The sequence below is a fragment of the Triticum urartu genome, chromosome 3, assembly GCF_003073215.2.
Source record: "Triticum urartu cultivar G1812 chromosome 3, Tu2.1, whole genome shotgun sequence".
NCBI lineage: Eukaryota > Viridiplantae > Streptophyta > Magnoliopsida > Poales > Poaceae > Triticum > Triticum urartu.
Window position 1 is genome coordinate 413302249 of NC_053024.1, and position 27099 is coordinate 413329347.

The window sequence follows — 27099 nt, forward strand, 5'->3', positions numbered from 1 at the left end:
TTCAGAGTCATAACCTTGAATAGTCTTTATACCAGCTACGAGATCTGGTACGACAGCCAGGGTATTTAGAGAACCCTTAGTAACAACACGAAGATTCATCTTCTAAAACTCTGGGGGAGGGGGAGCGAGTGCACCAGGAGGAACAATATGAAGGTTCAGCTTTCTAAACTCTTCGACAAGCGAGGGCTGAACTTTGTGAACCTGGAGGTGATTGCAGTAAGACTTGCGGCTCAAGGCATCAGCCATTACATTAGCCTTGCCGAGGGTATAGGATATACCCACGTCAAAGTCTGCAACAGTCTCCATCCATCTCTGCTGACGGAGGTTCAGATCTGGCTGAGTAAACAGATACTTCAGACTTTGGTGGTCGGTGAAGATCTCGCAATGATTACCGAGAAGGTAATGTCGCCACTGCTTCAGTGCATGAATGACAGCAGCAAGCTCGAGGTCGTGAACTGGGTAGTTTTCTTCGTGAGGGCGCAGTTGACGAGAGGCATAAGCAATCACTCTGCGCTCTTGCATTAGGACACAGCCTAATCCTTAATGGGAAGCGTCGCAGTAAATGACGAAGTCCTTCTTAGTATCAGGTGGAGCAAGCACTGGGGCAGAAGTCAACTTGTCTTTGAGCGCCTGGAAACTTTCCTAACACTTGTCTGTCCATTCGAACTTGACACCCTTATGCAACAGATTAGTCAGAGGCCTGGCAATCTTGGAGAAGTTCTCGACGAATCAATGGCAATAGCTGGCAAGACCGAGAAAACTTCGGACTTGCTTGACATTCTTCGAAGGAGTCCAATCGAGAATAGCCTGAACTCGTTCAGGGTTGACGGCAATACCATCCTTGGAGATGACATGCCCAAGATAGGTTACTTCAGGGAGCCAGAATTCACACCTGGAATACTTAGCATACAGTTGATGCTCTCGAAGCTTTTCCAGCACAAGACGAAGATGTTCAACATGTTCTTCCTCGTTCTTGGAAAATACAAGGATATCGTCCAGATAAACCATGACGAACTTGTCGAGGTAATCCATGAATATATAGTTCATCAGACGAGACAAGGTGGCGGGAGCATTCGTTAAGCCGAATGACATGACGGTGTACTCGTATGATCCATACCGAGTCACGAAGGCGGTTTTTGGGATGTCCTCTTCACGAACACGGATCTGGTGGTAACCCAACCTCAAGTCGAGTTTGGAGAACACTGATGAGCCAGCCAGTTGATCATAAAGATCATTGATCCGAGGAAGAGGATATTTATTCTGAATGGTAGCTTGGTTTATAGGACGGTAGTCTTGGACTAATTGGTTTGTCCCATCCTTCTTCTTAACAAAGAGAGAAGGTGCTCCCCAAGGAGATCAACTTGGGCGAATGAAACCTTTGACAAGAGATTTGTCGATTTCCTCCTTAAGCTCAATGAGTTCATGCGGCGGCATCTTGTAGGGTCGTTTAGCTATAGGGGTGGTGCCTGGTTTCAAGTCGATAATGAATTCGACAGCTCTAGCAGGGGGAATCCCTAGAAGTTCTTCCGGAAAGACGTCTTGGAATTCACGAACGATGGGAATGTTTTCAATGCCCTCGAGTGGTGCAGCATTCAACGCATTCAAGGCATAAAGGCATGCCTCAGCGTTCTGAACTAGATGAGCTTGGTAAGCAATTATTTCATCAGAAGGGTGTAGCAGATGGACGACCTTAGTGGCGCCAACTATAGAAGCAGTATGCGCTTTCAACCAATCCATTCCCAAAATGAGGTCGATGCTACAAGACTTCAGTATGATGGGAGAGGCAAGGAATTCCAGACCTTCGATTTCAACGGGGGCGTCGTTACAAATCATGGAGGTCCGACATTGGCCCGCGGGAGTGTGTACTAATAGCGAAGTGTCCAGGTCCTCGCTTTTAATGCCATGCATGAATGCAAAATCCTCTGACATGAATGAATGTGATGCACCTGTATCAAATAAAACAGATGCTGGTGCTGAATTTATGAGTGTACCCATCACGGTAGCGGGCTGGTCTAGAACTTCATTGAGATCAACGTGGTTGGCATGAACACGACCATAAGGCTTGGCATTGTTGTTGCGGGGCTGGTTGCTTCCACGGCCAGTTGCTGGGAGGGCCAGTTGATTCTGGTTCTGATTGCAATCCCTAGCACGGTGACCTAGTTGACCACACTTGTAGCTCGGACCATTATTGGGAGTGGGTACAGGAGCTTGGGGTGGCGGAGCTGGGAGCCTTGGCTGCCTAGTTGGAGGAGTAGGCAGACGAGGGGCAGCATAGGACAGCCTTGGGGCAGGTGCAGTTGGCTGGTACATGCTGTTGGGAATCCATATCTTACGCTTCTACGAGGACGGGCCCGAAGATGAGCCCATGTCACGGTTGCGCCTGTGAGAGCTCTGGTATTCCTGCAGACCAGTTTCGACATTGATGGCCTTGTTCACCAGGGTGGCGAAATCAGCAAAGTCATGCACTAGAAGTGCGAGCTTGATGTCAGCTTGAAGGCCATCACGGAACTTCTCCTGTCTGCGTGCATCAGTTGCAATGTCTTCTTCAGCATAGCGGGACAAGTCAAGAAACTCCCGTTGATAAGCTTCAACAGCCTTGTTGCCTTGGGTGAGGCTGCGGAACTCGCGCTTCTAACGGTCCATGACTCCCTAAGGAATGAAGCGGGCACGGAAAGCAGCTTGGAAGTCTGGCCAGGTGATGATTGTTCCAACTGGCAGAGTACGCCTGTGGTTGTCCCACCGTTGAGCTGCGGGTCCCTTCAGGAAGAAGGAAGCAAAGGTGACATAGCTAGCAGGGGCTACATCAGTAGACTCCATCTCATAGGTGATGTCACAGAGCCAGTCATCAGCATCCAGAGGCTGAGTTGAGCTGCGGTACACAGTTGGGTTCAGGCGCATGAAATCCTGCAGAGTTACTGGGGTTGGCTGCTGGTTCATATTGGGGCGAGGAAACTGAGCCATCATATTCTCCATGAACTGGCGATTCATCTCAAGCTGTTGGATCATACCAGCCATGTACTCAGGCGGTGGTGGGGCGTTGCCACCACGACCACGACCACCTGGTCTAACCATCCTGCTAATATATAACAAGGGTAGTTCAGCATTGAGAAATTTGCAAAGACAAGAATCATTCATGATGAAACATGCACAACGAAAGCAGCACGGTAGATACTACATAGTAGTCGGCATATCTTACAAAAGAGATCATGCATAGAGTTCGGCACACAGAGTTCAGTACATAGACTAAGGCATCATAGGCGGCACGCAGGCTCGCGGCGAATGCATCTAACACTAACAAGCAAGTCTACATCAGTCCCACGCGGTACTGCGGAGGTAGCTGTAGCCTGAAAGTTGGTAGTGTGGCATCGGGAACTCCACGTCGGCAACCTGGGGTCCGCGGGTACTCTGGTGCAGAACCCGACGCTCAAGTGGCAGAAGAGGACCAAGTGCGAGAGAGTAGCCTCCCACATCTGGCCAACCGACGCCCTGGGGCATCACGGTCCTGGCAGGGTAGATCGCAGAATGCGATAGATCACCAGATCGGACAGAGGGGTGCAACAACGTCAGAGCACGATACAGGCGTTACATCTATCATTTGACATTAAGACAATAATACTTCAAGCATACTAACCAAGCAATTATGTCTTGTCAAAATAACATAGGCAAAGAAAGCTCATCCCTACAAAATCATATAGTCTGGCTATGATCCATCTTCACCACACAAAGCATTCAAATCATGCACAACCCCCATGACAAGCCGAGCAATTGGTTCATACTTTTTAACGCGCTTCAGCTTTTTCAACCCTCACGCAATACATGAGCGCAAGCCATGGACATAGCACTATGGGTGGAATAGAATATGATGATGGAGGTTTGTGTGAGAAGACAAAAAAGGAGAAAGTCTCACATTGACGCGGCTAATCAACGGGCTATATATGGAGATGCCCATCAATTGATGTCAATGTGAGAAGTAGGGATGGCCATGCAGCGGATGCACTAAGAGCTATAAGTGTATGAAAGCTCAAACTGAAACTAAGTGGGTGTGCATCCAACTTGCTTGATCATGAAGACCTAGGGCATTTGAGGAAGCCCATCATTGGAATATACAAGCCAAGTTCTATAATGAAAATTCCCACTAGTATATGAAAGTGATAACTCAAGAGACTCTCTATCTGAAGAACATGGTGCTACTCTGAAGTACAAGTGTTGTAAAAGGGTAGTAACATTGCCCCTTCTCTCTTTTTCTCTCTTTTTTTCTTTTTTTCTTTTTTTGTGGGCTTCTTTGGCCTCTTTTTTTATTTGGGCTTCTTTGGCCTCTTTTATTTTTATAACCTCACATGGGACAATGTTCTAATAATGATGATCATCACACTTTTATTTACTTACAACTCAATATTACAACTCGATGTCTAGAACAAAGATATGACTCTATATGAATGCCTCCGGTGGTGTACCGGGATGTGCAATGATCTAGCATAGCAATGACATCAAAAAACGGACAAGCCATGAAAACATCATGCTAGCTATCTTACGATCATGCAAAGCAATATGACAATAAATGCTCAAGTCATGTATATGATGATGGAAGTTGCATGGCAATATATCTCGGAATGGCTATGGAAATGCCATGATAGGTAGGTATGGTGGCTGTTTTGAGGAAGATATAAGGAGGCTTATGTGCGATAGAGCATATCGTATCGCGGGGTTTGGATGCACCGGCGAAGTTTGCACCAACTCTCGAGGTGAGAAAGGGCAATGCACGGTACCGAAGAGGCTAGCAATGATGGAAGGGTGAGAGTGTGTATAATCCATGGACTCAACATTAGTCATAAAGAACTCATATACTTATTGCAAAATTTTATTAGCCCTCGAAGCAAAGTACTACTACGCATGCCCCTAGGGCTATATATTGGTAGGAAAAGACCATCGCTCGTCCCCGACCGCCACTCATAAGGAAGACAATCAATAAATACCTCATACTCCAACTTCGTTACATAACGGTTCACCATACATGCATGCCACGGGACTTGGAAACCTCAACACAAGTATTTCTCAATTTCACAATTACTCAACTAGCATGACTCTAATATCACTACCTTTATATCGCAAAACTATTGCAAGGAATCAAACATATCATATTCAGTGATCTATAAGTTTTATGTAGGATTTTATGACTAACCATGTGAATGACTAGTTCCTGTCATCTCTCTAAATAGATATAAGTGAAGTAAGAGAGTTTAATCCTTTCTACAAAAGATATTCCCATGATCTAAAAAATATAAGTGAAGCAAAAGAGCATTCTACAAATGGCGGTTTTCTATGTGAAGAGAAACAGGCAATCCAAACTTCAAAAGATATAAGTGAAGCACATGAAGCATTCTATAAATCCATACTCAAAAGATATAAGTGAAGTGCAATGATAATTCTATAAATCAACCATGGACTATCTCATACCAGCATGGTGCATAAAAAATGAAAACTAAATGCAAAAGACGCTCCAAGATTGCACATATCGCATGAACGAAACGAATCCGAAAACATATTGATACTTGTTGAAGAAAGATGGGATGCCTTCCGGGGCATCCCCAAGCTTAGACGCTTGACTCTCCTTGAATATTTACTTGGGGTTCCTTGGGAATCCCCAAGCTTGAGATCTTGCCTCTCCTTCTTCTCCTCACATCGAGAACTCCTCGATCTTCGAATACTTCATCCACACAAAACTCAACAGAAAACTCGGTAAGATCCGTTAGTATAATAAAGCAAATCACTACTCTAAGTACTGTTGAAAACCAATTCATATTTTGTTTTTGCATTGTAGCTACTGTAATATAACTTTTCCATGGCTTAATCCACTGATATAAATCGATAGTTTCATCAAAACAAGCAAACTATGCATCAAAAACAGAATCTGTCTAAAACAGAACAGTTTGTAATAATCTGAACATTCACCATACCTCTGGTACTCCAAAAATTCTACCAAAATTAGGAAAAATAAACAATTTGTATAGAAATAAATTGCAAAAAGTTTCAGAATCGTTTGACATTCCAGTAAAAAATGTAAAATCGTGCACTACAGCCAAAGTTTCTGTTCTACATCGTACAAACCAACAAGTAATCTAAAACATACTAAAGGCAAACCTTGGCACATTATTTTTTTAATACAATGGAATTTTACAAGGGGATAATTATTTTTGTTGAAAAGTTTCTGTAATCAAGATTCACAAAGTTTCCGTGAGCATGAAGAGAGTTCAAGGAGCTCCCCCACTTCAACAATGCTTGTCTTTCTCACTTTCACTTTTCTTTTTTGAAAAGTTTTGGGTTCCCCTCTTTATTTTTTTGTTTTTAAACTATACAAAAGAACTCAACAGAAATAAATGACTCTCTTAAAAATTCCGGGTTGTCTCCCTGGCAGCGCTTTCTTTAAAGCCATTAAGCTAGGCATATAGTGCTCAAGTAATGGATCCACCCGGATCCCAAGGTATATCAAAGCCAATTTTAATTAACAATGATTTGTAATTTAGTAGTGAGCACAAATTTACATATATCATGTAATGACGAAGTCTAACTCTCTTTCTATGCATCGGCATGTCATAAAAGAACAATTCATGCACACAAAGTAAAGGCCAATGCATAGTATAAACAGTTTCTTGCAATTTTTTTGTGTTGGAAACATAAAGAGGCGGAGATGTGGTTCCTCTCTCATAATAATTGCAAGTAGGAGCAGCAAGCACATGCATATTATATCTATCAAAATCATCATGTGTAATAGTAAAAGGCAACCCATCAATATAATCCTTAATAATGGCAAACATCTCTGATATAGTGTAGTTGGGATAATTCAAAAAGATAATAGGACTATCATGCGTGGGTGCAATAGCAACAATTTCATGTTTAACATAAGGAGCTATAGCAAGTTCATCTCCATAAGCATAATTCATATTGGCATCTTGGCCACAAGCATAGCAAGCATCATCAAAAAGGGATATTTCAAGAGAATCAACGGGATCATAACAGTCATCATAGCAATCATCCTTCGGTAAGCACGAAGGGAAATTACACAATGTATGAGTTGAAGAGTTACTCTCATTATAAGGTGAGCATGGGTGATCAATCCGCTCTTCCTCCTTTTGTTCTTCGCTCTCCTCATCATCTTTTTCATCCAATGAGCTCACAGTTTCATTAATTCCTTCTTCCATAGACTCCTGCAAAATATTAGTCTCTTCTTGGACAGCGGAGACTCTCTCAATAAAATCATCAATATAGGAATTGAATTCATAATTCTCATAGCAATATTTAAGGATAGCTAAATTTTCAGGTCTATAAACTGAATCATCAACATTTTCACACTCTTTAAACAAAGATTCAATTTCATAAGCACCCATAAAAGCAACAAATTCTTCTATTTTTGGTTCCACATCATAGTAATCATATATACCATTAGCATAAGAAGCCAAGGTTTTATCAACATTAAATTTGCATGAAAAGGGAAGGTGCGGAGCCTTCATCCTAGAGCAACAAGTATAGTCATATCTCAAGCAAAGTTGCCGAGCATACCAATGCAACATATGAATTTGATCCCATAATAGTTTCCCTTTTTGTGTCAAGCGATAATCCCTAAAGCATTGACGTTGATCCAACGTGTCTCCCATTATATAATTGAATGGGGTTTTCTCAGGATTATCAAAGTAGTACATGATATCTTTCACATAATGAGCATCGAGGGTTTTAGGAGGTTCCCCATCTCCATGAGTAGCAAGTAAACCTTTTTTTCGTATTTCGTGTTCCATATCCATAACTAAATATAGAGAACAACTTAGAACAGCAAATAAAAATTACTTAGTGACAAAGCAAACAAGCACACACGAGAATATTCACGCCACGCTATTGCTCCCCGACAATGGCGCCAAAAAAGGTCTTGATAACCGACAAGTATAGGGGATCAATTATAGCCTCTTTCGATAAGTAAGAGTGTCGAACCCAGCGAGGAGCTAAAGGTAGAACAAATATTCCCTCAAGTTCTATCGACCACCGATACAACTCTACGCACGCTTAACGTTTACTTTACCTAAAACAAGTATGAAACTAGAAATACTTTGTAGGTGTTTTTGGATAGGTTTGCAAGAATATAAAGAGCACGTAAATAAAAACTAGGGGCTGTTTAGATAAAGAAGCAATAACGTTAGTATAGTGAGTGTGGAAAAGTGGTGGTAGGACTTGCGGAATTGCCCCTAAGCAATTGACTACGTTACTAGACCGATAGCAAGTTATATGTGGGAGAGGCCACTACTAGCATGTCATCCCTGACTTGGAATTCTATGCACTTATGAATGGAACTATTAGCAAGCATCCGCAACTACTAACGTTCATTAAGGTAAAAACCAACCATAGCATTAAGATATATTGGTCCCCCTTCAATCCCGTATGCATCAATTTCTATGCTAGGTTGAAGCTTCTGTCACTCTTGCCCTCCAATACATAGTCCTATCAACATACAACTAACCCTATGGTGTGATCCACACGCGCGCTCATATGATGGGCACCAAAGGACAGCAACATAACCACAAGCAAATTAAATCAATCATAGCAATTCATCAACCACCGATAGGACAACGAAAATCTACTCAGACATCATAGGATGGCAACACATCATTGGATAATAATATGAAGCATAAAGCACCATGTTCAAGTAGAAGGTACAGCAGGTTGCGGGAGAGTGGACCGCTGTAGGTAGAGGGGGGAAGGTGATGGAGATGTTGGTGAAGATGGCGTAGGTGTTGGTGAAGATTACGGTGATGATGATGGCCCCGGCGGGCGTTCCGGCGCCATCGGAAGCGAGGAGGAGAGAGCCCCCCTCCTTCTTATTCTTCTTACTTGACCTTCTCCCTAGATGGGAGAAGGGTTTCCCCTCTGGTCCATGGCCTCCATGGCATGGGAGGGGTGAGAGCCCCTCCAAGATTGGATCTGTCTCTCTGTCTCTCTCTGTTTCTGCGTTCTGAGATTCTGCCCTTTCGCCGTTTCTTAAATTCCCGGAGATCCGTAACTCCGATTGGGCCGAAATTTTAACAAGATCTCTATCCGGATATTAGCTTTCTTGCGGCAAAAGAAGGGTATCAACCACCTTACGGGGTGGCCACGAGGGCCTAGGGCGCGCCCCCTGCCTCGTGGCCCCCTCGGGCATCGTCTCGCATGGATTTTTCTTCCCCAAAATCACATATATTCCAAAAAAATCTCCGTCAGTTTTTATCCCGTTTGGACTCCGTTTGATATGGATTTACTGTGAAACAAAAAACATGCAACAAACATGAACTGGCACTAGGCACTGGATCAATATGTTAGTCCCAAAAATATTATAAAAAGTTGCCAAAAGTATATGAAAGTTGTATAATATTGGCATGGAACAATCAAAAACTATAGATACGATGGAGACGTGTCACTAACGTAATTGAATCATATAACAATCGCTCAATGTGCAATAAAGGATCACTCCAAAGTTCTTATCAATAGCGGAGAACATAAGATGAAATTATTGTAGGTAGCAATCCACCTCAAAGTTATCTTTTCAATCTATCTATTGAGACATCCCTATAAATGTCACAAACAACCCTAGAGTTCGTACTACAATAATACCATATGATACGCATCAATCAATTCTCATGTCACCTAGATACTCCAATGTCACCACAAGTATCCGTGAATCAATTATTCGATATACGTCAAACAATTTTAGATTCATAATATTCAATCCAACACAAAGAAGTTCAAAGATTACCGCAAAGTTTCTATCAGAGAAAGTAGGACGAAAGCGTGTATCAATCTCTATGTCTACATTACCCAAATGTCACCTCGGGAATCTGCAAGTGATTACCAAAACATATATCAAGTGACTCAATAGAATACCCCATTGTCACCACGGCTATCCACCTGCAAGACATACATCAAGTGATCTCAAATCCAAAATATTCAGTCTGATAATAATGAAACATCAAAGGGCAAGGCTCAATTCATCACAACAAAGATATAGAGGGAAGAACACCATATGATCCAACTATATTAACAAAGCTCATGGTACATCAAGATCGTGCCAAATCAAGAACATGAGAGAGAGGGAGAGAGAAAGAGAGAACACATAGCTACTAGTACATATCCTCAGCCTCAAGGATGAAGTACTCACACATTACCATGATAACGGATGAGAAGTTGGTGGTGATGGTGATGGAGGAGATGTCCCCGGCGGCGTCGCAGTGCCACGAGAGGAGAGGTGGAAGGGCCCCCCTCTTCTTCTTCTTCCTTGGACCTCCAGGGAGAGAGGGATCTCTCCCCTAGATTGCATCTCTCTATTGTCTTCTATTTCTGGTACTGTTTTCGGAGCCCTTCACCATTTTTAATATTCTTGGATATTCGTAGCTACGATTGGGCTGAAATTTTGAGGGGATTTTTATCTGGAAATTATCTTTCTGGCGGGGAAAGAAGGGCTCCAACTGACCTACTATGAGGTGACCACAAGGCAAGGGGCGCGCCTAGGGGGATAGGGCGTGCCATATTGCCTTGTGGAGCCCTCGGGCACCGTCTTGCATTGATTCTTTTCCCCAAAATCACATATATTCCAAAAAAATCCATAAACTTTTATCGCATTTGGACTTCGTTTGGTATGTTTTTCTGCGAAACAAAAAACATGAAAAACAGAATTGACACTGGGTACTAGATTAATAAGTTATTCCATAAAAATAATATAGAAGTGCACCAAAACCATATAAAACCATTGTAAACATTGCATGAATACTTCATAAATTATAGATACGTTGGAGATGTATCAAATATTCATCTTAGAAGACTATGAACCTGCTCACTACAAGTAAGCGATGGCAGCGCCCCGCTCGAAGGAATGGCTTAAAACCATGCACTCCAAAATGAAGTTCATATGACAATTAAGTTTAGAACTTGGTTGATCCTATAAAAGGTATAGAACAGATGGATGTCAAAACTAGTTTCCTAAATGGATAGGATGTATAGATGATACAAGCAGAAGGTTTTGACAATCCTAAGAATACCGGGAATGTGTGAAAGCTTCAAAAGTCTATCTATAGTTTGAAGCAAGCATCAAGGAGCTAGAATCAACATTTTAATAAAATGGTTAAAAGAGTTTAACTTTGTTAAAATGATGAAGAAACTTGTGTATATAAGAAGTTTAGTGGAAGCAGTATAGCATCTCTAATCTTATATGTAAATGAGATAGAAATAATATAAAGTTTTTATGGACAATAAAAGATTTCGAAGAATATGTTTCCAATGAAAGTCCAAGGCGAAGCAACTTATTCGTCATGAAGATCTACGTAAGATAGATCACGATGTCTAATTGTACTAAGCCAAAATGTATACATTGACAAGGTTTTAAAAAGGTTTAAAATGGAGAGTGTGTTTTTCTCCCAATGTCACATAACATGATGCTTAGAAGAAATAAATGTCCTAAGACAGTTGATAAGCATGTGCAGCTGAGTGGATTATTGAATCCATCATGAATGTTGTGATATGTATAAGGCCAAATGTTCTTATGTACTAAGTGTTAGTAGCATGTACCAAAGTGATACTGGAATGTCTTACTAGGTAATTGTTAATATAATTAAGTACCTCAGAAGGATAAATGACATGCTCCTTGTCTATAGAGGAGATGAAGAAGATCCTTGTAAATGGTTACATGAACACCAGCTTCATGACTGAAATAAATAATTATTGGGATATGATAAAATAATTGTTTGCAATAGTTTTCAAGCATGAACAATATTGTGGATCCTATAGCGTAAAACTAACATATGTTGAAGCATCACAAGTTTCAAAATAGTCTGGATCAAGAAGTGTCTTGATATAGTTGGTGTGATCCCAAGTGAGAAAATAAATGACGTTGTATTATGAATAGTAGTGCCATTAATTAAAGCAAAATGAATCAATATCTCGCATAAAGATTAGACATGACTAACACAAATATTGCATGGTTTTGAATGTGCCAAAACCGATGACGAGTACTCTACCACAAGCAAGGCATGAGCAACGCCGGATAAGCCTTAGGTGTTAATAGACTATGCAACTAGATTACTAACTCTAGTGCAAGTGGGAGACTGTTGGAAATATGCCCTAGATATTGTACTATTATATTTCCATTTTCATAATTAAGAGTTTATATTTCATGCTATAACTACTATGATCTTGTAATATGGATTTAGTGGAAAACTCATATGCACGTGTGGAATGATAAACAATAAAGATTAGGTTCCTAGTCTTGCCTCTAAGACTGGCTCAAGTTTTGTTGGTGATCATGTTTTCCGGATCTCAGTATATCGTCAAGTGTAATGATAGTCCTACAACAAAATTGAGAGTGTGATGTTAGAAGAACGATCATATTAAATCGACCCAAACTTGTTTGTTATACTTTGATATAATGTCATCTGAAATAAATTGTTATAACACGGAGTGTTAACATGTGTTTTTATTCCTTAGACCATGAGAGTATCATAGTCACTTCTTACCGTGCGTGCTTTGGGGTTGCTCAAACATCATCTGTAACACAGTGATCATAACGACAACTTAGTCCATTGCAAAGTTTGACAAGGGACTAGATAGCTCGAGAGTGGGATTTGCTCCTTCGGCGATGTAGAGATATTCTTAGGGCCCTCCGGTGTGACAACATCCATCATCGTCTGGCCAGACACAGGTGATTATGTCACGGGGATGCTGGAACATATCAAAAAGAAAGAAGAACAAAACGGGTAACAAGGATAATGGTATAGTGAGCATGTGGATTACTCAAGTGGATACTGATGCATCTCGAGTTTTGTAAAGTATCGTGAATCAAAGGGAACAATACATGATAACCAAAGGTTCGCTCGAATGTCATTCGTGTAATCATTGGCGTCGATATGGACGCCCATGATTCCACTATCGGTCATTGAACAAAGGAGTTCTCGTTCATGTTTATGTTTTACCGAACCCAAAGGGTCACAAGCTTAAGGTAATCATGATCTGCTGAGTGTTAGTAGGGCGAGAGTATCGATGATTTATTTGTGGAATTGTTTCATTAATATTCAAAAAAGTTTCAACGGGAACCGAAAGCGTTTCAGAGTCACCGGAATGGTTTTAGAGTTTATCGGGCAATACCGGGTATTACCAATAAATAATATATAGGTGGAAAATGTTCCTGGTTAATTTAATATCAACGGGCCTTAAAAAGGCCAAGTGGTGGAAGGAGTATTGGGCCACAAGGACCCATGTAGGGGTGTCGCCCCCTTTCCAACTATGGGGAGGTCGAATTGGACAAGGGGGGAGGAACCCTCCTCCCCTAGGGCCGGAGCAAGGGGAGGGGATTCCTTCCCCTTGTGTGGCGCCTCCTCCTCCCCTTTGTGTACTAGAGGCTTTTGCACTATTTATACATACAAGTTTTGGAGCCTCCTCTAGTTCTCTAGTTCTAGTTGGTCCTAGTTGATCAATTAGAGCATGACCTAGATCCTCTAATCCTCATAATTATAAGCCCAATGTGGTTCTAATATCCTCCCTCTAATTCTCCGGTGACGATTAGCTCTAGATGGCGAAGCGCTGCTGGATCGTGAAGACCGTACGCTTGCAACCAAATAGAGGGGGCGTGCTTTTGATCTTCCGTTCAAGGGATCGTTCATGAGTGGTTTGCGGGATCGTTCATCTACGGTTCGAGGGACTCCAACTAAGATCCACACCGACTCATCTACTTCCGCTGTTACTCGAAGTCGGTAACGATCGTGATCCAAACCATTTATGCATCTTCATATTGTTCCTGGGGTGATCGTAGGGTGTTTTTTTTGTTTTCTACTATGTTTCCCGACAAAGTGATCTCAATATATTGCCCCATTGTCACCACGGGCATCCACAAGGAACACAGTCATCTCAAATCCAAAGTATTCAATCCAACATACAAAACTTCAAAGAGCAAGATTCAATTCATCACAACAAAGGTAGAGAGGGAGGAACACCATATCATCCAACTATATTAACAAAACTCATGGTATATCAAGATCGTGCCCTATTAATATCACGCGTGAGAGAGATCAAACACATAGCTACTGGTACATACCCTTAGCCCCGAGGGTGAACTACCCCCTCCTCGTCATGGAGGCGGCGAGGATGATGAAGATGGCCTCCAGTGATGACTTCCCTCCTCTAGCAAGGTGCCAGAATAGAGCTCCGATTGAGATTGCTTTGGAATAGAGGCTTGCGGCGGCGGAAAAATTCAACTAGGCTAACTTTCGGAGGTTTATGAATATATAGGATTTTTCAACATTGGAATCATGTCAGGAGGGGTCACAAGGGGCCCACAAGGCACTTGGGCGCGCGCCTGCCTTGTGGAGCTCTTGTGGGTCTTCTGGTGCTCCCCCTAAGCTTCTTGGGTCTCTTTCCTTCTAGGAAAAGTTGTCAAAAAGTTTCGTCGTGTTTGGACTTCGTTTAGTATGGATTTTCTGGAAAAGAAAAAACAAGCAGAAAACAACAACTGGCACTGGGCACTAGATTAATATGTTAGTCCATAAAAACAATATAAAAGTGCACCAAAACCACATAAAATTATTTTAAACATGGCATGAATACTTCATAAATTATAGATACGTTGGAGACGTATCACCAAGTTGTATCTGTGATGAGATGGAGGTAAAGATAATACAAAATCAATATTATGTCACTTTGCTTATTGCAATGCTTTGTTTTACTTAATACTTTAATATATACGCTGGATAACGGTTTTGGGGTGGATTATTAGTTATAGATGCAGTTCGATAAAGGTCTATGGATATAAGGAAATAATTCCTATAAACAACCATGATATATATAATCATAATCATAAAAAATGCAATTGAATGGATACATGATCGTAATTTGTTCACAACCCCTATGATATGTTCATTTATTCATTTGAGAGATGCCTCTTGTGAAACTATAGATCCCAGTCCATTTATTTCTCATATTTAAAACCTTGATCAAACCCTTTTACTACTCTTTACAATCTAAACCCCTTTTTTTACTTGCTTACAATCATCAATTCCTACCATATGATATGCTTATCCATGTAACTAGAAAGCTAGTGAGATTGACACCCTCACTAGACAAGTTGGGGACCAAGAAAAAGTTCCTAATTAGATGCAGATATTGAAATTACGTTTTAAGCACACCCCACAGATTGATAACATTGATTATTCACAGAGGAAATTTGTTGCTTACTACAAACCCTTACTCTTGAGGGCCCAACAATTCCCTATAAGGATAACTGAAGCACCTACTTGTCCCCAAACTTGCAAAATCAACTATAAACAAATTATCACTTACAGAACTGGCCGTGAGGCCATGGGATTGCTCCATGCTAGCCGCACTACCCCCTGCCCCAATTATCGTTTGCAGTTGCGACACCAAGGGCACAACACCTTCCTAGTCACTAAGACCTTCATTAGAGCCTTGTGGTCCTCTTCGTCATTAGACATCGCCATCTTCCAGTCCTCATCAGCCACAAGATTCATGCGCGTCTTATCCGCCACAACAACTTTCACTTGTTTTTTGTCGTTTGAGATCTGATGAGCTCTCGCCGTCGACTCTAACCTCCAGACCTTTGAGCTGCGCAACAATGTCACACAAAGGGGCTCGGATTCACCACCCCAATCCCCACACGAGAAATTGACCAAGAACTAGTAGATCCGCAAAGGGTACCGATGGTCGCCCCTAAATCGAGACCCTCACCGGAGTAAATGATACTAAAAATCAAAGCAACACCATTGGCAAACACAGTACAGGAATAGCACATGAGCAGAGTGAATCGTTGTAGAATACGACGTCAAAAGGGTACACCCAACTCTCTTTTATGACTAGCACAACTACTACATGAAAGCCAGGGGAAATGTTAGATAGAAGGTGAGCAGAGGCGGTAGAAGCCATAGTTGGGAGGCCCGTCAGTGGGTTGATGATGCTCCCCCTTGAATTTCATGGGAGCGAGACCTAAGAGCAACTCCAATGGGACAACCCATTTCGTCCGTTGTCGTCCGTTTGGGTCGGCGCGGACAAAAGAGGCGGCCCAACGCGCCGACCCATCCCAAATCGCGTCCGCTCCGCATCCACGCCGACGCATTTGCGGCCTAAATTTGCGCATCAAATGCGTCGGCGTGGACATGAAACGGACGCCTTGCGCGCCTTCTCGTTGTTCGCCGTGTCCCCACCTGGTGGCCGTCCAACTTCGACGGTCAACATTATTTATGATGACCACCCACCTTGGGCCCACGCGTCAGTGACGGCGGTCGTCCTTTTTTAAGCCGGGCGTGCGGCGGGGCCGTCCTCATCCACTGCCACTCGCCCCCGTCCCAATTTGGCCACCCCTGCCCCACGCCGGCGACAACCCTAGCCACCGCCAACATGGGCTTCTTCTCCGGCATCGGCAGCAGCGGCACAGGCAAGGCCCCCGCCCGCCATTCCCCCTCCCTCCCCCGCCCTCCCCGCGCTGTCGCGCTCTCCCCGGCAGAGGCAGCGCATCAATGTGCCGGTGCACCAGGCCGAGTGGCACTGGCAGCACCGCGTGCCTCTGCCGCACCCCGATGTGACGCTGCTGCATGACTGGCATTAGGATCCGGAGAGGATCCCAGTGCCGGCAGCGCCGCGGACGGCGAGGGCCCATGCGGAGGAGGTGCGGCGCCGGCGGGCGTTGCTGACGCCGGAGCAGCGCGCCTTACCGCACTACGTCGTCGACTCGCCCTACTGGGCTCGATGGTTCGCCTTCGAGCACGAGGAGGCGAGGTGACGCGGCGTCCGCGGCGTCGACCGCAGCCTGCCGCCGCCCCCGCTCGTCGTCTGCGACGAGGACCAGGAGGTCGAGGCCGCCTATCAGGCAGCCATTAAGGAGAGCGAGGAGGAGGAGCGGTGGAGGGAGGCGGATGAGGCGGCTTTCCAGGCTGCCATGGCGGAGGCCATGGCCCTCTCCGCGACGGGTGACTGCGTCGTGCCGCTGGTGACCCCGCCGTCCCCGCCCAAAGCCGAGCCGGAGGAGCCGGCCCCCCTCGAGTGCTACTCCTGGACCGGAATAGTGCACGAGTGGGTCAGCGCTCCGTCGATCTGGCTCGGGGCGACGGTGAAGCAGGAGGCGGCCTACCTCGACCACTGGCGTCGTGTTCGGCTGACCGAGGAGCGCCGGAGGGCGAGCGCCTGCAGATGCTCGAGCACGAGGCCGAAGAGGAGGCGCGGCAGGCCCAGGCAGCGGCGGCGCAACCCAACATCGCCGCCCTCTGAAACACGGCGTTCCCCTGGGCCGACCCTGCGCCGACGTTGATCGACCTCACCGCCCGACGCAGACGCCGACGAGGACGCCTAGGGCTGCGCGTCGTCTAATTTTTAGTTTTTTTATGTTAATTAATGTAATGTGGACTTTCGCCGGCCTTCGTGGCCGCCTTTTTTGTTTAACTAAATGCATGTTAAAAAGAATTTGGCACGCCGACAAAATGGGTCGGGCCAGCGTTGGGCGCTCGCGTCGATTTAAATACAGTGACGGGCGTTTGTGTCCGCCAGACCGACCCAAATGAAAAAAAGTAGACAAAAGCGCCGTCCGTTTGGGTCGGCCCGTTGGAGTTGCTCTAAAACCATGTAAGTTCCATTTGTCATAGTGTCCACATGGGGAAAACTGGATTATGCACCCTATTAATTGATGTACTCGTAGGACCTAACTCTCATTAAAAATCAGAAATTTTTCACTGTACATATATAGATAAATTAATTAAGCAAAAGGAGGGAAACGAAATCCATACCAACCAGCTCGTGGTGACAGGCCTTGCCTAACCAGAACCGAAAAAGCTGCAGGGACGAAAGAGAAAAGGTCCCCTCGCCCCAAGTCACGGCCCGCTTTCCCCTTCCTACCCGTTCCCTTGGTTTCCACTCCAAATTCAAACTTGGGGCTGAAAGCTTGACGTCAGTCGAAATCTGGGGTGCAAACCGCAAATCCACTCCTCTCCGTCCGAAACGAGAGGCCTTTACTCTACTCCCCTCTACGACTCGCTCCGCCTCCCGTTGTCCCCTGCTCCGCTCCGCTCCTCCCCATTTCCTGCCTTCGTTGCTCCCCAGTCCACAGGGCAGCACCGGAAGCCCGAACCCCACCGCGCCGGTGACTATGAACGCGGGCGGGCGCCGGCGCTACACCTCGGAGCAGCTCCTCTTCGACGTCCCCGCCAATGCCGCAACGGCGGGCGGTGCCGGCAGGTGGACCCAGGTACGGCTAACGATTCCTCGAGATCTGCGTGCAGTACGTTATCTCCGGTTAGCTCATGAGTCTGGATTTGGGGTGATTTTGCGTGCAGCGCGGCGGGTTGCGCCGCGGGGACGGGGAGATCTTCGTGTCGGTGGACCCGGCGACGCCGGCACGGCTGCGCGGAGGGGACGCGGCGGCTGGGGAGTCTCCGGGGCAGAAGCACCAGCTCAGCCCCGGGCTGCTCGACCTCCACGCCTTTGATACCGAGCTTATCCCCGATGTAAGACGAGAGCTGCAGTTTTTATGAGTACTGCTTCTGTTCCGATGATCCCGTGTGGCTGCGTTAGATTATAATATTCTTGATTGTAGGAAGTGTTATTGATCTGACGTTCTGAATCCAGTTGTCGAGGCATGGCCACATGGGTCCTCAGAAGTTTTTTAATTTTCTTTGGATCATCGGTGTATGGAAAGCAAACGAAGAACTGTTTCGTTTTTGTTTTGGCATCAGTCTTGTTTTAGGCGAATTTCAGTTACTTGTGCGAAATTAAATATTTGCTACAGCTTTAGGTAGCTGGTGAGACGTGGCACTGCATCCGTAGGTGTTTTTGTTGGGTCTCATTTTGGTCATGTTCTTGCCAATGCTGCCCCCATGTACTCTGCTTGCAAATATGTGCTTTGGCATCGATGTTAATGAATTTATGGCTGTGTTCAACAGAGGATGCAAATGCCGGGAGGTTTTGACCTTCCTTTTCAGGAAAAGAAAATCCGTACTGTATGGTTCGATATAAGCTATTGATTTGTGTAAGTTAGTTCTTTAGATTAGATGGTATGCTAATGAAGGATCGCTGGTAAACCAAATATTTAATGTTGTAGCAATGGGACATATATTATTGCCCACATTGTAAATTCTATGTTAAATGTAATTCATGTTTATATACAGTTTCAAGTACAAGGAATGTATGATGGTGCTGAAAAGTTTGGTTATGCCAATGGAGAAGGCTTTGATGATTCGGATATGAGCTTTGGTACAGACAAGAAGATGAGCAAGTCCGCTGTTTTTGCTGAAAGTAACTACCTCAAGGCCTTCCCTGAGAAAGAGAAGGCAGCCCCTGTTGCTAAAATCAAAGTGGTGGTATGTTTCTTTGTCTTGCTCCATGATTGAATATTTCTCAATGGCTCATACAAAGCTATGAGGACATCACTTTTTATAGCTTTGATGTGTAATGTTAAATGCAGGTGCGCAAAAGACCTCTGAACAAGAAGGAGATATCAAAGAAAGAAGAAGATATCATAGACATTGAACAAAATTCTTTGACTGTCCATGAGACTAAACTTAAGGTTCATGCCAAGCTTGTTATCTCCATATGATCATAACTTGCTACTGGAAGTCTATTCTCATTGCTTGATACCTGGCACATAATTCTGCAGGTTGACCTCACTGAGTATGTCGAAAAGCATGGATTTGTGTTCGACGCTGTTTTGGATGAGGACGTTTCAAATGATGAGGTGATCAGTTATCCGCGCACTCTATATAATTACAGTATTAGGTATTATAAATTTATTCTCAGCAACCTGGAGCCATTCTATTTACAGGTTTATCGTGAAACAGTGGAACCAGTGGTTCCTGCTATTTTTAATCGTACAAAGGCAACTTGTTTTGCATATGGACAAACCGGTATAGCTCCAACATCCTCTAGATGCATGTCTAAAATTGCAGCAGACTAAAGACAACTCCTAACTTACATTGTCCATGCAGGTAGTGGAAAAACCTACACCATGAGACCACTTCCTCTAAAGGCCTCCCAAGACATTTTGAGATTAATGCACCATACATATCGTAATCAGGGGTTTCAGTTATTTTTTAGTTTCTTTGAGATCTATGGAGGGAAATTATATGATCTGCTTAATGAAAGGAGGTACATTATACCTAAATCTGTTATGTTTATAAATAAAGTCTATGCAGAAAGCCAATTATGTTTCAGTTCTGAACAATGATTACCTCATGTAGTAAACTTTGCATGAGAGAAGATGGAAAACAGAAAGTTTGCATTGTTGGTTTACAAGAGTACAGGGTGTCTGATCTTGAAACTATCAAGGAGTTGATTGAGAGAGGTAATGCCACCAGAAGTACTGGTACAACTGGTGCAAACGAGGAGTCATCACGATCTCATGCCATTCTTCAGCTTGCTATCAAACGGCGTGTTGATGGCAATGAGTCTAAACCACCCAGATTGGCCGGCAAGTTGTCGTTTATTGACCTGGCTGGCAGTGAGCGTGGTGCTGATACAAATGAAAATGATAAACAAACAAGGTTATCTTACAAAACTTTCTATGTAAGGAATATACACTATGTATTTTGCTAACACTGAAATGCTTTAAAAAAATATTATGCAGAATTGAGGGCGCTGAGATCAATAAAAGTTTACTTGCTTTAAAGGAATGCATCAGAGCACTTGATAATGATCAGAATCATATTCCCTTCCGTGGTAGCAAGTTGACTGAAGTTTTACGAGATTCATTCATTGGAGACTCACGCACTGTCATGATTTCATGCATTTCCCCTAGTTCTGGCTCTTGTGAACATACACTGAACACATTGAGATATGCTGATAGGTAATTATCTTTATTCATTCTTTATGTTGCAGTAGCTGCTTTTTCTCCATGTAACACATGTAACATATTCTCATCTTCAGAGTGAAGAGTCTGTCAAAAGGAAGTAACAGCAAGAAAGATGTGCCTTTGGCCGCTGCACCTTTACGAGAGTCGAGTCCTTCACCATTGGCTTCGGTTGTACCCTCTTTCTCTGCAGCTGAGGTAATGAATGATATCACTGAAAGGGGTAAGTTTGGTTGGCCCAAGCAGCAGTATGCCAAAGAACAGCCATCACCATCGTTTGTGGATAGAATGCCCAAGGGTAGGGAAGACACTGAGTTCAGTTCGGCGAATAGTGGTTATTTCAATGAACAAAGAAGCAGAGGCATTGCGGCAGCAGGTATAGCCGTGGTACCAGATACAATGTACCAGCAAGGAAGGCAACATGCACGGAAGGGTAGAGATCCAGCTTTGGAGAATAATATGAGAAATTCTGTTGCTTACCCAATTAGAAGGGCTGTGCCAGACGAAGATGACCATCTGAATGACCTCCTTCAGGTACAGTATTATTGCTTCTGCACCATTTTGTTGATAGAATATGACCACGGTTAGGTTTTGATGTTTGTTAACTGGTGCAGGAAGAGGAAGATTTAGTGAGTGCTCACAGAAAGCAGGTGGAAGAGACCCTGGATATCATTAAAGAGGTTAGTCGCCTAAAATGGTAAACTGACTCACTGTCATTGGCCGTCATATTATTTTGCCGTAACCTGTGAATGGCCTCTTGTTTCATCAGGAGATGAACTTACTAGATGAAGCAGATCAGCCTGGCAACCAACTGGACGACTACGTTACAAGACTAAGCGGTATCCTCTCACAGAAAGCTGCTGGAATTGTGGATTTACAGGATCGTCTGGCACAGTTCCAGAGGCGCTTAAACGAGAATAGCGTGCTGCTATATTCCGAGTGCCCTTGATCACAAGAGCGGCCTATTCGTCGCTACTCCGTCTCCGAGGGTAATGAGGAAGTTGGGGACAGAGGCAGCAGAGTCGATCTGCCCCCATGAGCTCTGCCCCGATGCGGTCTCGCCTTTGCGAACGCTGGTGCGCCGATGCAGTTCTGAACCCATAGATGCGGCAAATGCAGAACTAGGTGGCTAGTTGACTGCTGCTTGCCGTGGCCGACTCCGTAGCATATTTGGGGCCAGTTCTTTTGGGCTCGCCCCCCTCCCCAGCTTTTCTCAGCATCACTACTCCATATATTTTTTACAATCCTAACTAATTAGATCTTAACTAGATAGGATTGTAAAAAACATATGGAGTGGCGATTCTGGGAAAAGTTGGGAAGGGGGGTGATTCTGGAAGAATCGCCGAAAAGAACTGGCCCTTGTACCCGAGTCGTTCCATTGTGTGCGTGTGCTTCGTACTTCCGTTCAATCCATGTGTATGTATATCCGCGTCACATGAGTACCCTGCTATTTGTTCATCAACAAATATGCTGTTTTTTACTATGGTGCATGAAGATTCCGGTATGTCGCTGCATGGCAATTTTTTTCAAACACACATACCTTATTTCTGTGGTTACGAAAGTTGCAAATATATGTTTTGAATATTTTAAATTTTTACTATCAACTTAATATGGACTGAAAAAAATGAACAAAAACGTGTCTCATACATCCGTTTCTGAAAAACTCTCTCCAATCTATATTAATTGATGCACACTCAGTATAATTTGAAGATCTTATATTTGTGAATGGAGGGGTACCTAAACCACATGAAAGGTTTCATCTTATGTTAGTTTTTCTCCCAACCTTTCTTTCGTCATCCTCACCACCATCGATCGTTGTTCGCTTAGGGTGTCTCCAATAGCATACATCAAAAAGGACAATCTGAATCGTCCACGCCTCCATGGACACGTCCCGACATGACTGCGGACAACGGATAGAGGGCTGACATCCAATTTGGTGCAGTATGGGTCCAAGGCTTGTCCATAGTGTGTCCGGGCTCCTTAAGCCACTTCTATGTTTGCTATCGGTTTAGCAGAATTCGGACACCTTGCCTGCTCCGCGAAAGTTTGATGTGCCTATACCTGGCCATGGGCTGCCCGGCCCGGTCGGCCCGGCCTGACCTTGTCCATGGGCCGGGCCTGGGCCTAGGTTTTGAGCCCGAACGCTAGGTCGGGCCGGGGCCGGGCCAGTCATATGTGTTGTTTAATGAAGAGGCCCGGTCGGCTTTTGTAGTGACGGGCCGGGCTCGGGCTTGGTTTTTTTGCTTTGGGCTTGGTCAGGCCTGATCCGAAGCTTGGCCCAACCCGGGGGATGGCTAGGTATAGATGTGCCCCATTAAATGACTAAAAGTGTCTGAATCATCCGATCCGGACATTTAGAAGCGATTTGATGTACACCTGTGGAGATGCCCTTAGGCCCTGCACCGCATCCCCTCGCCCGCGTGAAAATATCGGGTGAACTGAATGACTAATCCGCACAACTCCTCATGACCTCCCATAGAAAAATAGGCTGGGTTGCCCACCTCAGCCGCCACGCTGTTGCCCCACACATCACCAACCATGATCGCTCCCTCCCTGTGCAAATGGGGGTAGCATCGCCATAGCCTCCGACACCCGCGTGTGGCTGTTGACGACTCTTCTGCCAACCCCATCGCCCCCGCTCGCCTTCTCCCCTACCGCGGTTGCCTCACCCTAGCTCGTGGGCGCCACGTTAATTGTTTATGCTTACGAGATCACATCCGGCTGTATTTAGTGCCACTCCACCTTTTTTCAATTTTGATCTTTTATGCTTGTGAGATCACATCCAGTTGTATTTAGTGCCACTACATCTTCTTTTGGCTCTTCTATGCTTGTCGTGGGATCACATCCAGCTACTGCGGTCCAAACAATGAATTATTACATCATCAGTATAATATGAATGGGTTGCTTTGCTTTAGATTCTATCGTATTGCTTTCTTTTGACTATTGAGAAACACAAAAGAGTCGAATGTGATTCTGATGTACGTATGCAGATGTGCTACTATGTAGCAGCATCATTCTCTCTAAATTTCTTCGAGACTAATTCGTGTGTTTTGAACTCTTGATGTGTGCAAACCTACCTTAGCGACAAGTTGACATCCGGTGAGCCAAGGCATAGTTCTTTTTTTTCTTTTGCGTGCTTAGCATTTTAGGGTACTTGTTCATACCTATGCTTAACGGGAAGCAACAAGCACTAACACTATGCGTCGGCTTGAGGAAACTTGGAGCATCAACATGGTTACATCAAGGGAGAGAGACCGTGGGGGGTGTAACACCCCAGTATCATGCTACAACGACCTCACCCTAATGGTGCCATGTCATCATGTTTAACTAAGCCAAATTGCCATTTGATAAAAATCAAAGCCATTTTCATATATAAATTATTTTCCAAATAAAATATTCTACAAACTGAAAAAACTAAAATGTTCAAGATGTTGCAAGTATTCACTAAGTAATTATCGTGTAGAAACCAGCATCTTTTGAATTTTTAAAATGGCCTTAACCTATTTAAAATAGGGCTAGCGGCATTAAATATACTCACATAAATTCAAAACTGAATTTGAACAACTCCTTTTGGCCCCAAATTTTTTGTTCCATACTAGAAAGTAGCCAAGTATTTTTGTGTTAAATATCGCATCTAACAAAGTTCAAATGGCGACCAAATTAATTGCAAAGCAATAGCTTTTTAAATTACAGATAGATTAAAGAGAAAAGCACATATTGTACACCTAAAGCCTAGTGCTACAGTGTGAAGCCCAACACTTAACTGTATCAGGCCCGGCCCACCTGGCCGGCCTTTTCCCCTACCTCTGGACGAGGCAGAGGCCATGGCACCGAGCACGCACGCACGCCGTCCAGGCCATAGATGACCACCTGTCGACCATCCACCGGTGCCCCGATATGGATAAGCACACCCCTGACTCCCTTGACAAACCCCAGCCCTCATTTTCCCCTCGTCCGCTCGCTCTCGTCAAAATAGTCCTCGCACGAACGGTGCTTGCCATGGTTGCGGTGGTCGTCGCGCCCACTGGCCTCCCCGGCGCCCGGGAGGATGCCCAGGAGCTTCCTCGTCGTCCACTACTTCACCTACGTGCCTTGAATTGAGTCGGACCGCGCCGTACGCTCGCCATCGCCGGTCTTCTTCGCCACGGCCGTCGCAACTCGTCATCGGGCTCGACATATCCGGCCACCCCCGCACTCCCTAACCTCGTCCATGAGCTCCACGGTGAGCTTCTCCACCGATTCCCCTCTTCTCCAACCTCGATTCGGTCGCCGTTTGCCGTCCCCGAGCACATCCGAGCTCGCGTGTACGCGTACATACGTGTGTGCGTGAGCTGCTGCTGCTTAACAGCCATCTGTTGCTGCTCCGTACTGCTGCCACCGCGCGCCCGCCTTGACCTTGCCTCCGCGTGCCGCTGCTCGCCGGCCATCGCCTACTGCCGCCCCTACTGCCGCCCACGGCCTAGCGCTTGCCCTGTTGCTGCCTTCTGCTGCTGCCGTTGCTTAGCTGCTTAGCTTCTGCCGCTGCTGCTATTGCTTAGTTGCTGCCGCTGCTATGCGCTACTTTGCTGCTGCTAATGGCCATGGCGGCCATGCTGTGGGTGTGCACAGCCACACTGGCCGGGCGTGCAAATTAGATTAGGACTAATTGGTAGTACTAGTTAGGTTGGTTGCTACACTATGACGTATGGACCCCATTCGATTAGGTTAATTTTTATATTAGATTAGATATAGCCTTAAGACAGGTGGGCCACCCTCTAATAAGCCTAATTAGAAATTAACTAAACACTGTTAAAATATTACAGGATATGACAACCGGGTCCCACAGGACCTTTGACCGGTCAACCGTGGACTAGTCAACTGCTTGGTCAGCAGTTAATTGGACCCACTGGTCAGCTTCACTAGTGCACCTCTGGTGCACTGCACCGGGTGCACCCAGTTTTTAACTGTTGATTTTCGAAATAAAAAACAAGTAAGAAAATTTAGAAAATCATTTAAAACTTTGAAAAATCATAGAAAATAAACCGTAGCTCGGATAAAAATGTTTTCTACATGAAAGTTGCTCAGAACGACGAGACGAATTTGAATACACGGTCCGTTCGTCCGCTGCACGTCTCTAGCATAGCGAACACATAACTTTCCCCCTTCGATTCATTTATCCAAAAACGCGAAACACCGGGGATATTTTCCCGGATGTTTTCTCCCTTTCACCGGTATCACCTCATACCGTGTTAGGGCACCCCTAGCACCGCTACTTGTCATGTCATGCATCGCTATGCATCTGTTTGCATTATATTCATTGTTTCTTCCCCTCTTCTCTCCGATAGACTACGAGACTGACGCCGCTACTGGTGCCCCGATCGACTACGCTGTTGACGACCCCTCTCTCTTGCCAGAGCAACCAGGCAAGCCCCCCCCCTTGATCACCAGATATCGCCTATTCATCTCTACTGCTTGCATTATAGTAGTGTAGCATGTTACTGCTTTCCGTTAATCCTATCCTGATGCATAGACTGTCATTGTTGCTATAACTGTTGATACCTTACCTGCAATCCTACATGCTTAGTATAGGTTGCTAGTACTACATCAGTGACCCTACATTCTAGTCCGTCTGCCATGCTATACTATCGGGCTGTGATCACTCGGGAGGTGATCACGGACATATGATATATATTTATACTGTTACATTACTTATGATACTTTTCGGAGATGGGGGCTGAATGGGCAGGTGGCTCCATCCCGGTAGAGGTGGGCCTGGGTTCCCGACGGCCCCCGACTGTTGCTTTGTGGCAGAGCGACAGGGCAGGTTGAGGCCACCTAGGAGAGAGGTGGGCCTGGCCCTGGTCGGCGTCCGTGGTTATTTCAAAATAACACGCTTAACGAGATCTTGGTATTTGATCTGAGTCTGGCTACTGGCCTATACGCACTAACCATCTACGCGGGGACAGTTATGGGCACTCGACGTCGTGGTATCAGCCGAAGCCTTCGTGACGTCAGCGACTGAGCGGCGCGCGCCGGGTTGGACCGCGTAACACAACTTCCTTTGTAATGGAGGTTGCTAGGTCTGCTCTCCGGCCGCGTTCGCAACGTGTAGGTGTGCAAAGGGCGATGGGCCCAGACCCCTGCACCATAGGATTTAGACCGACGTGCTGACCTCTCTGTTGTGCCTAGGTAGGGCTGCGACGTGTTGATCTTCCGAGGCCGGGCATGACCCAGGAAAGTGTGTCCGGCCAAATGGGATCGAGCGTGTTGGGTTATGTGGTGCA

At 45.0% G+C, this 27099-nt stretch overlaps 1 protein-coding gene across 1 annotated transcript; it reads left to right on the forward strand.

Moving 5' to 3' along the window:
• The first annotated feature begins 17957 nt into the window (after window positions 1-17957).
• LOC125544168 (kinesin-like protein KIN-13B) lies at window positions 17958-22316 on the forward strand. Its single transcript, XM_048707759.1, has 12 exons — window positions 17958-18241; window positions 18330-18500; window positions 19161-19352; window positions 19457-19558; window positions 19649-19726; window positions 19814-19895; window positions 19977-20136; window positions 20229-20531; window positions 20615-20833; window positions 20914-21370; window positions 21451-21516; window positions 21606-22316. The coding sequence occupies exons 1-12, from the start codon at window positions 18143-18145 to the stop codon at window positions 21783-21785; spliced, it is 2109 nt and encodes a 702-aa protein (XP_048563716.1). The 5' UTR covers window positions 17958-18142; the 3' UTR covers window positions 21786-22316.
• Window positions 22317-27099: the final 4783 nt, after the last annotated feature.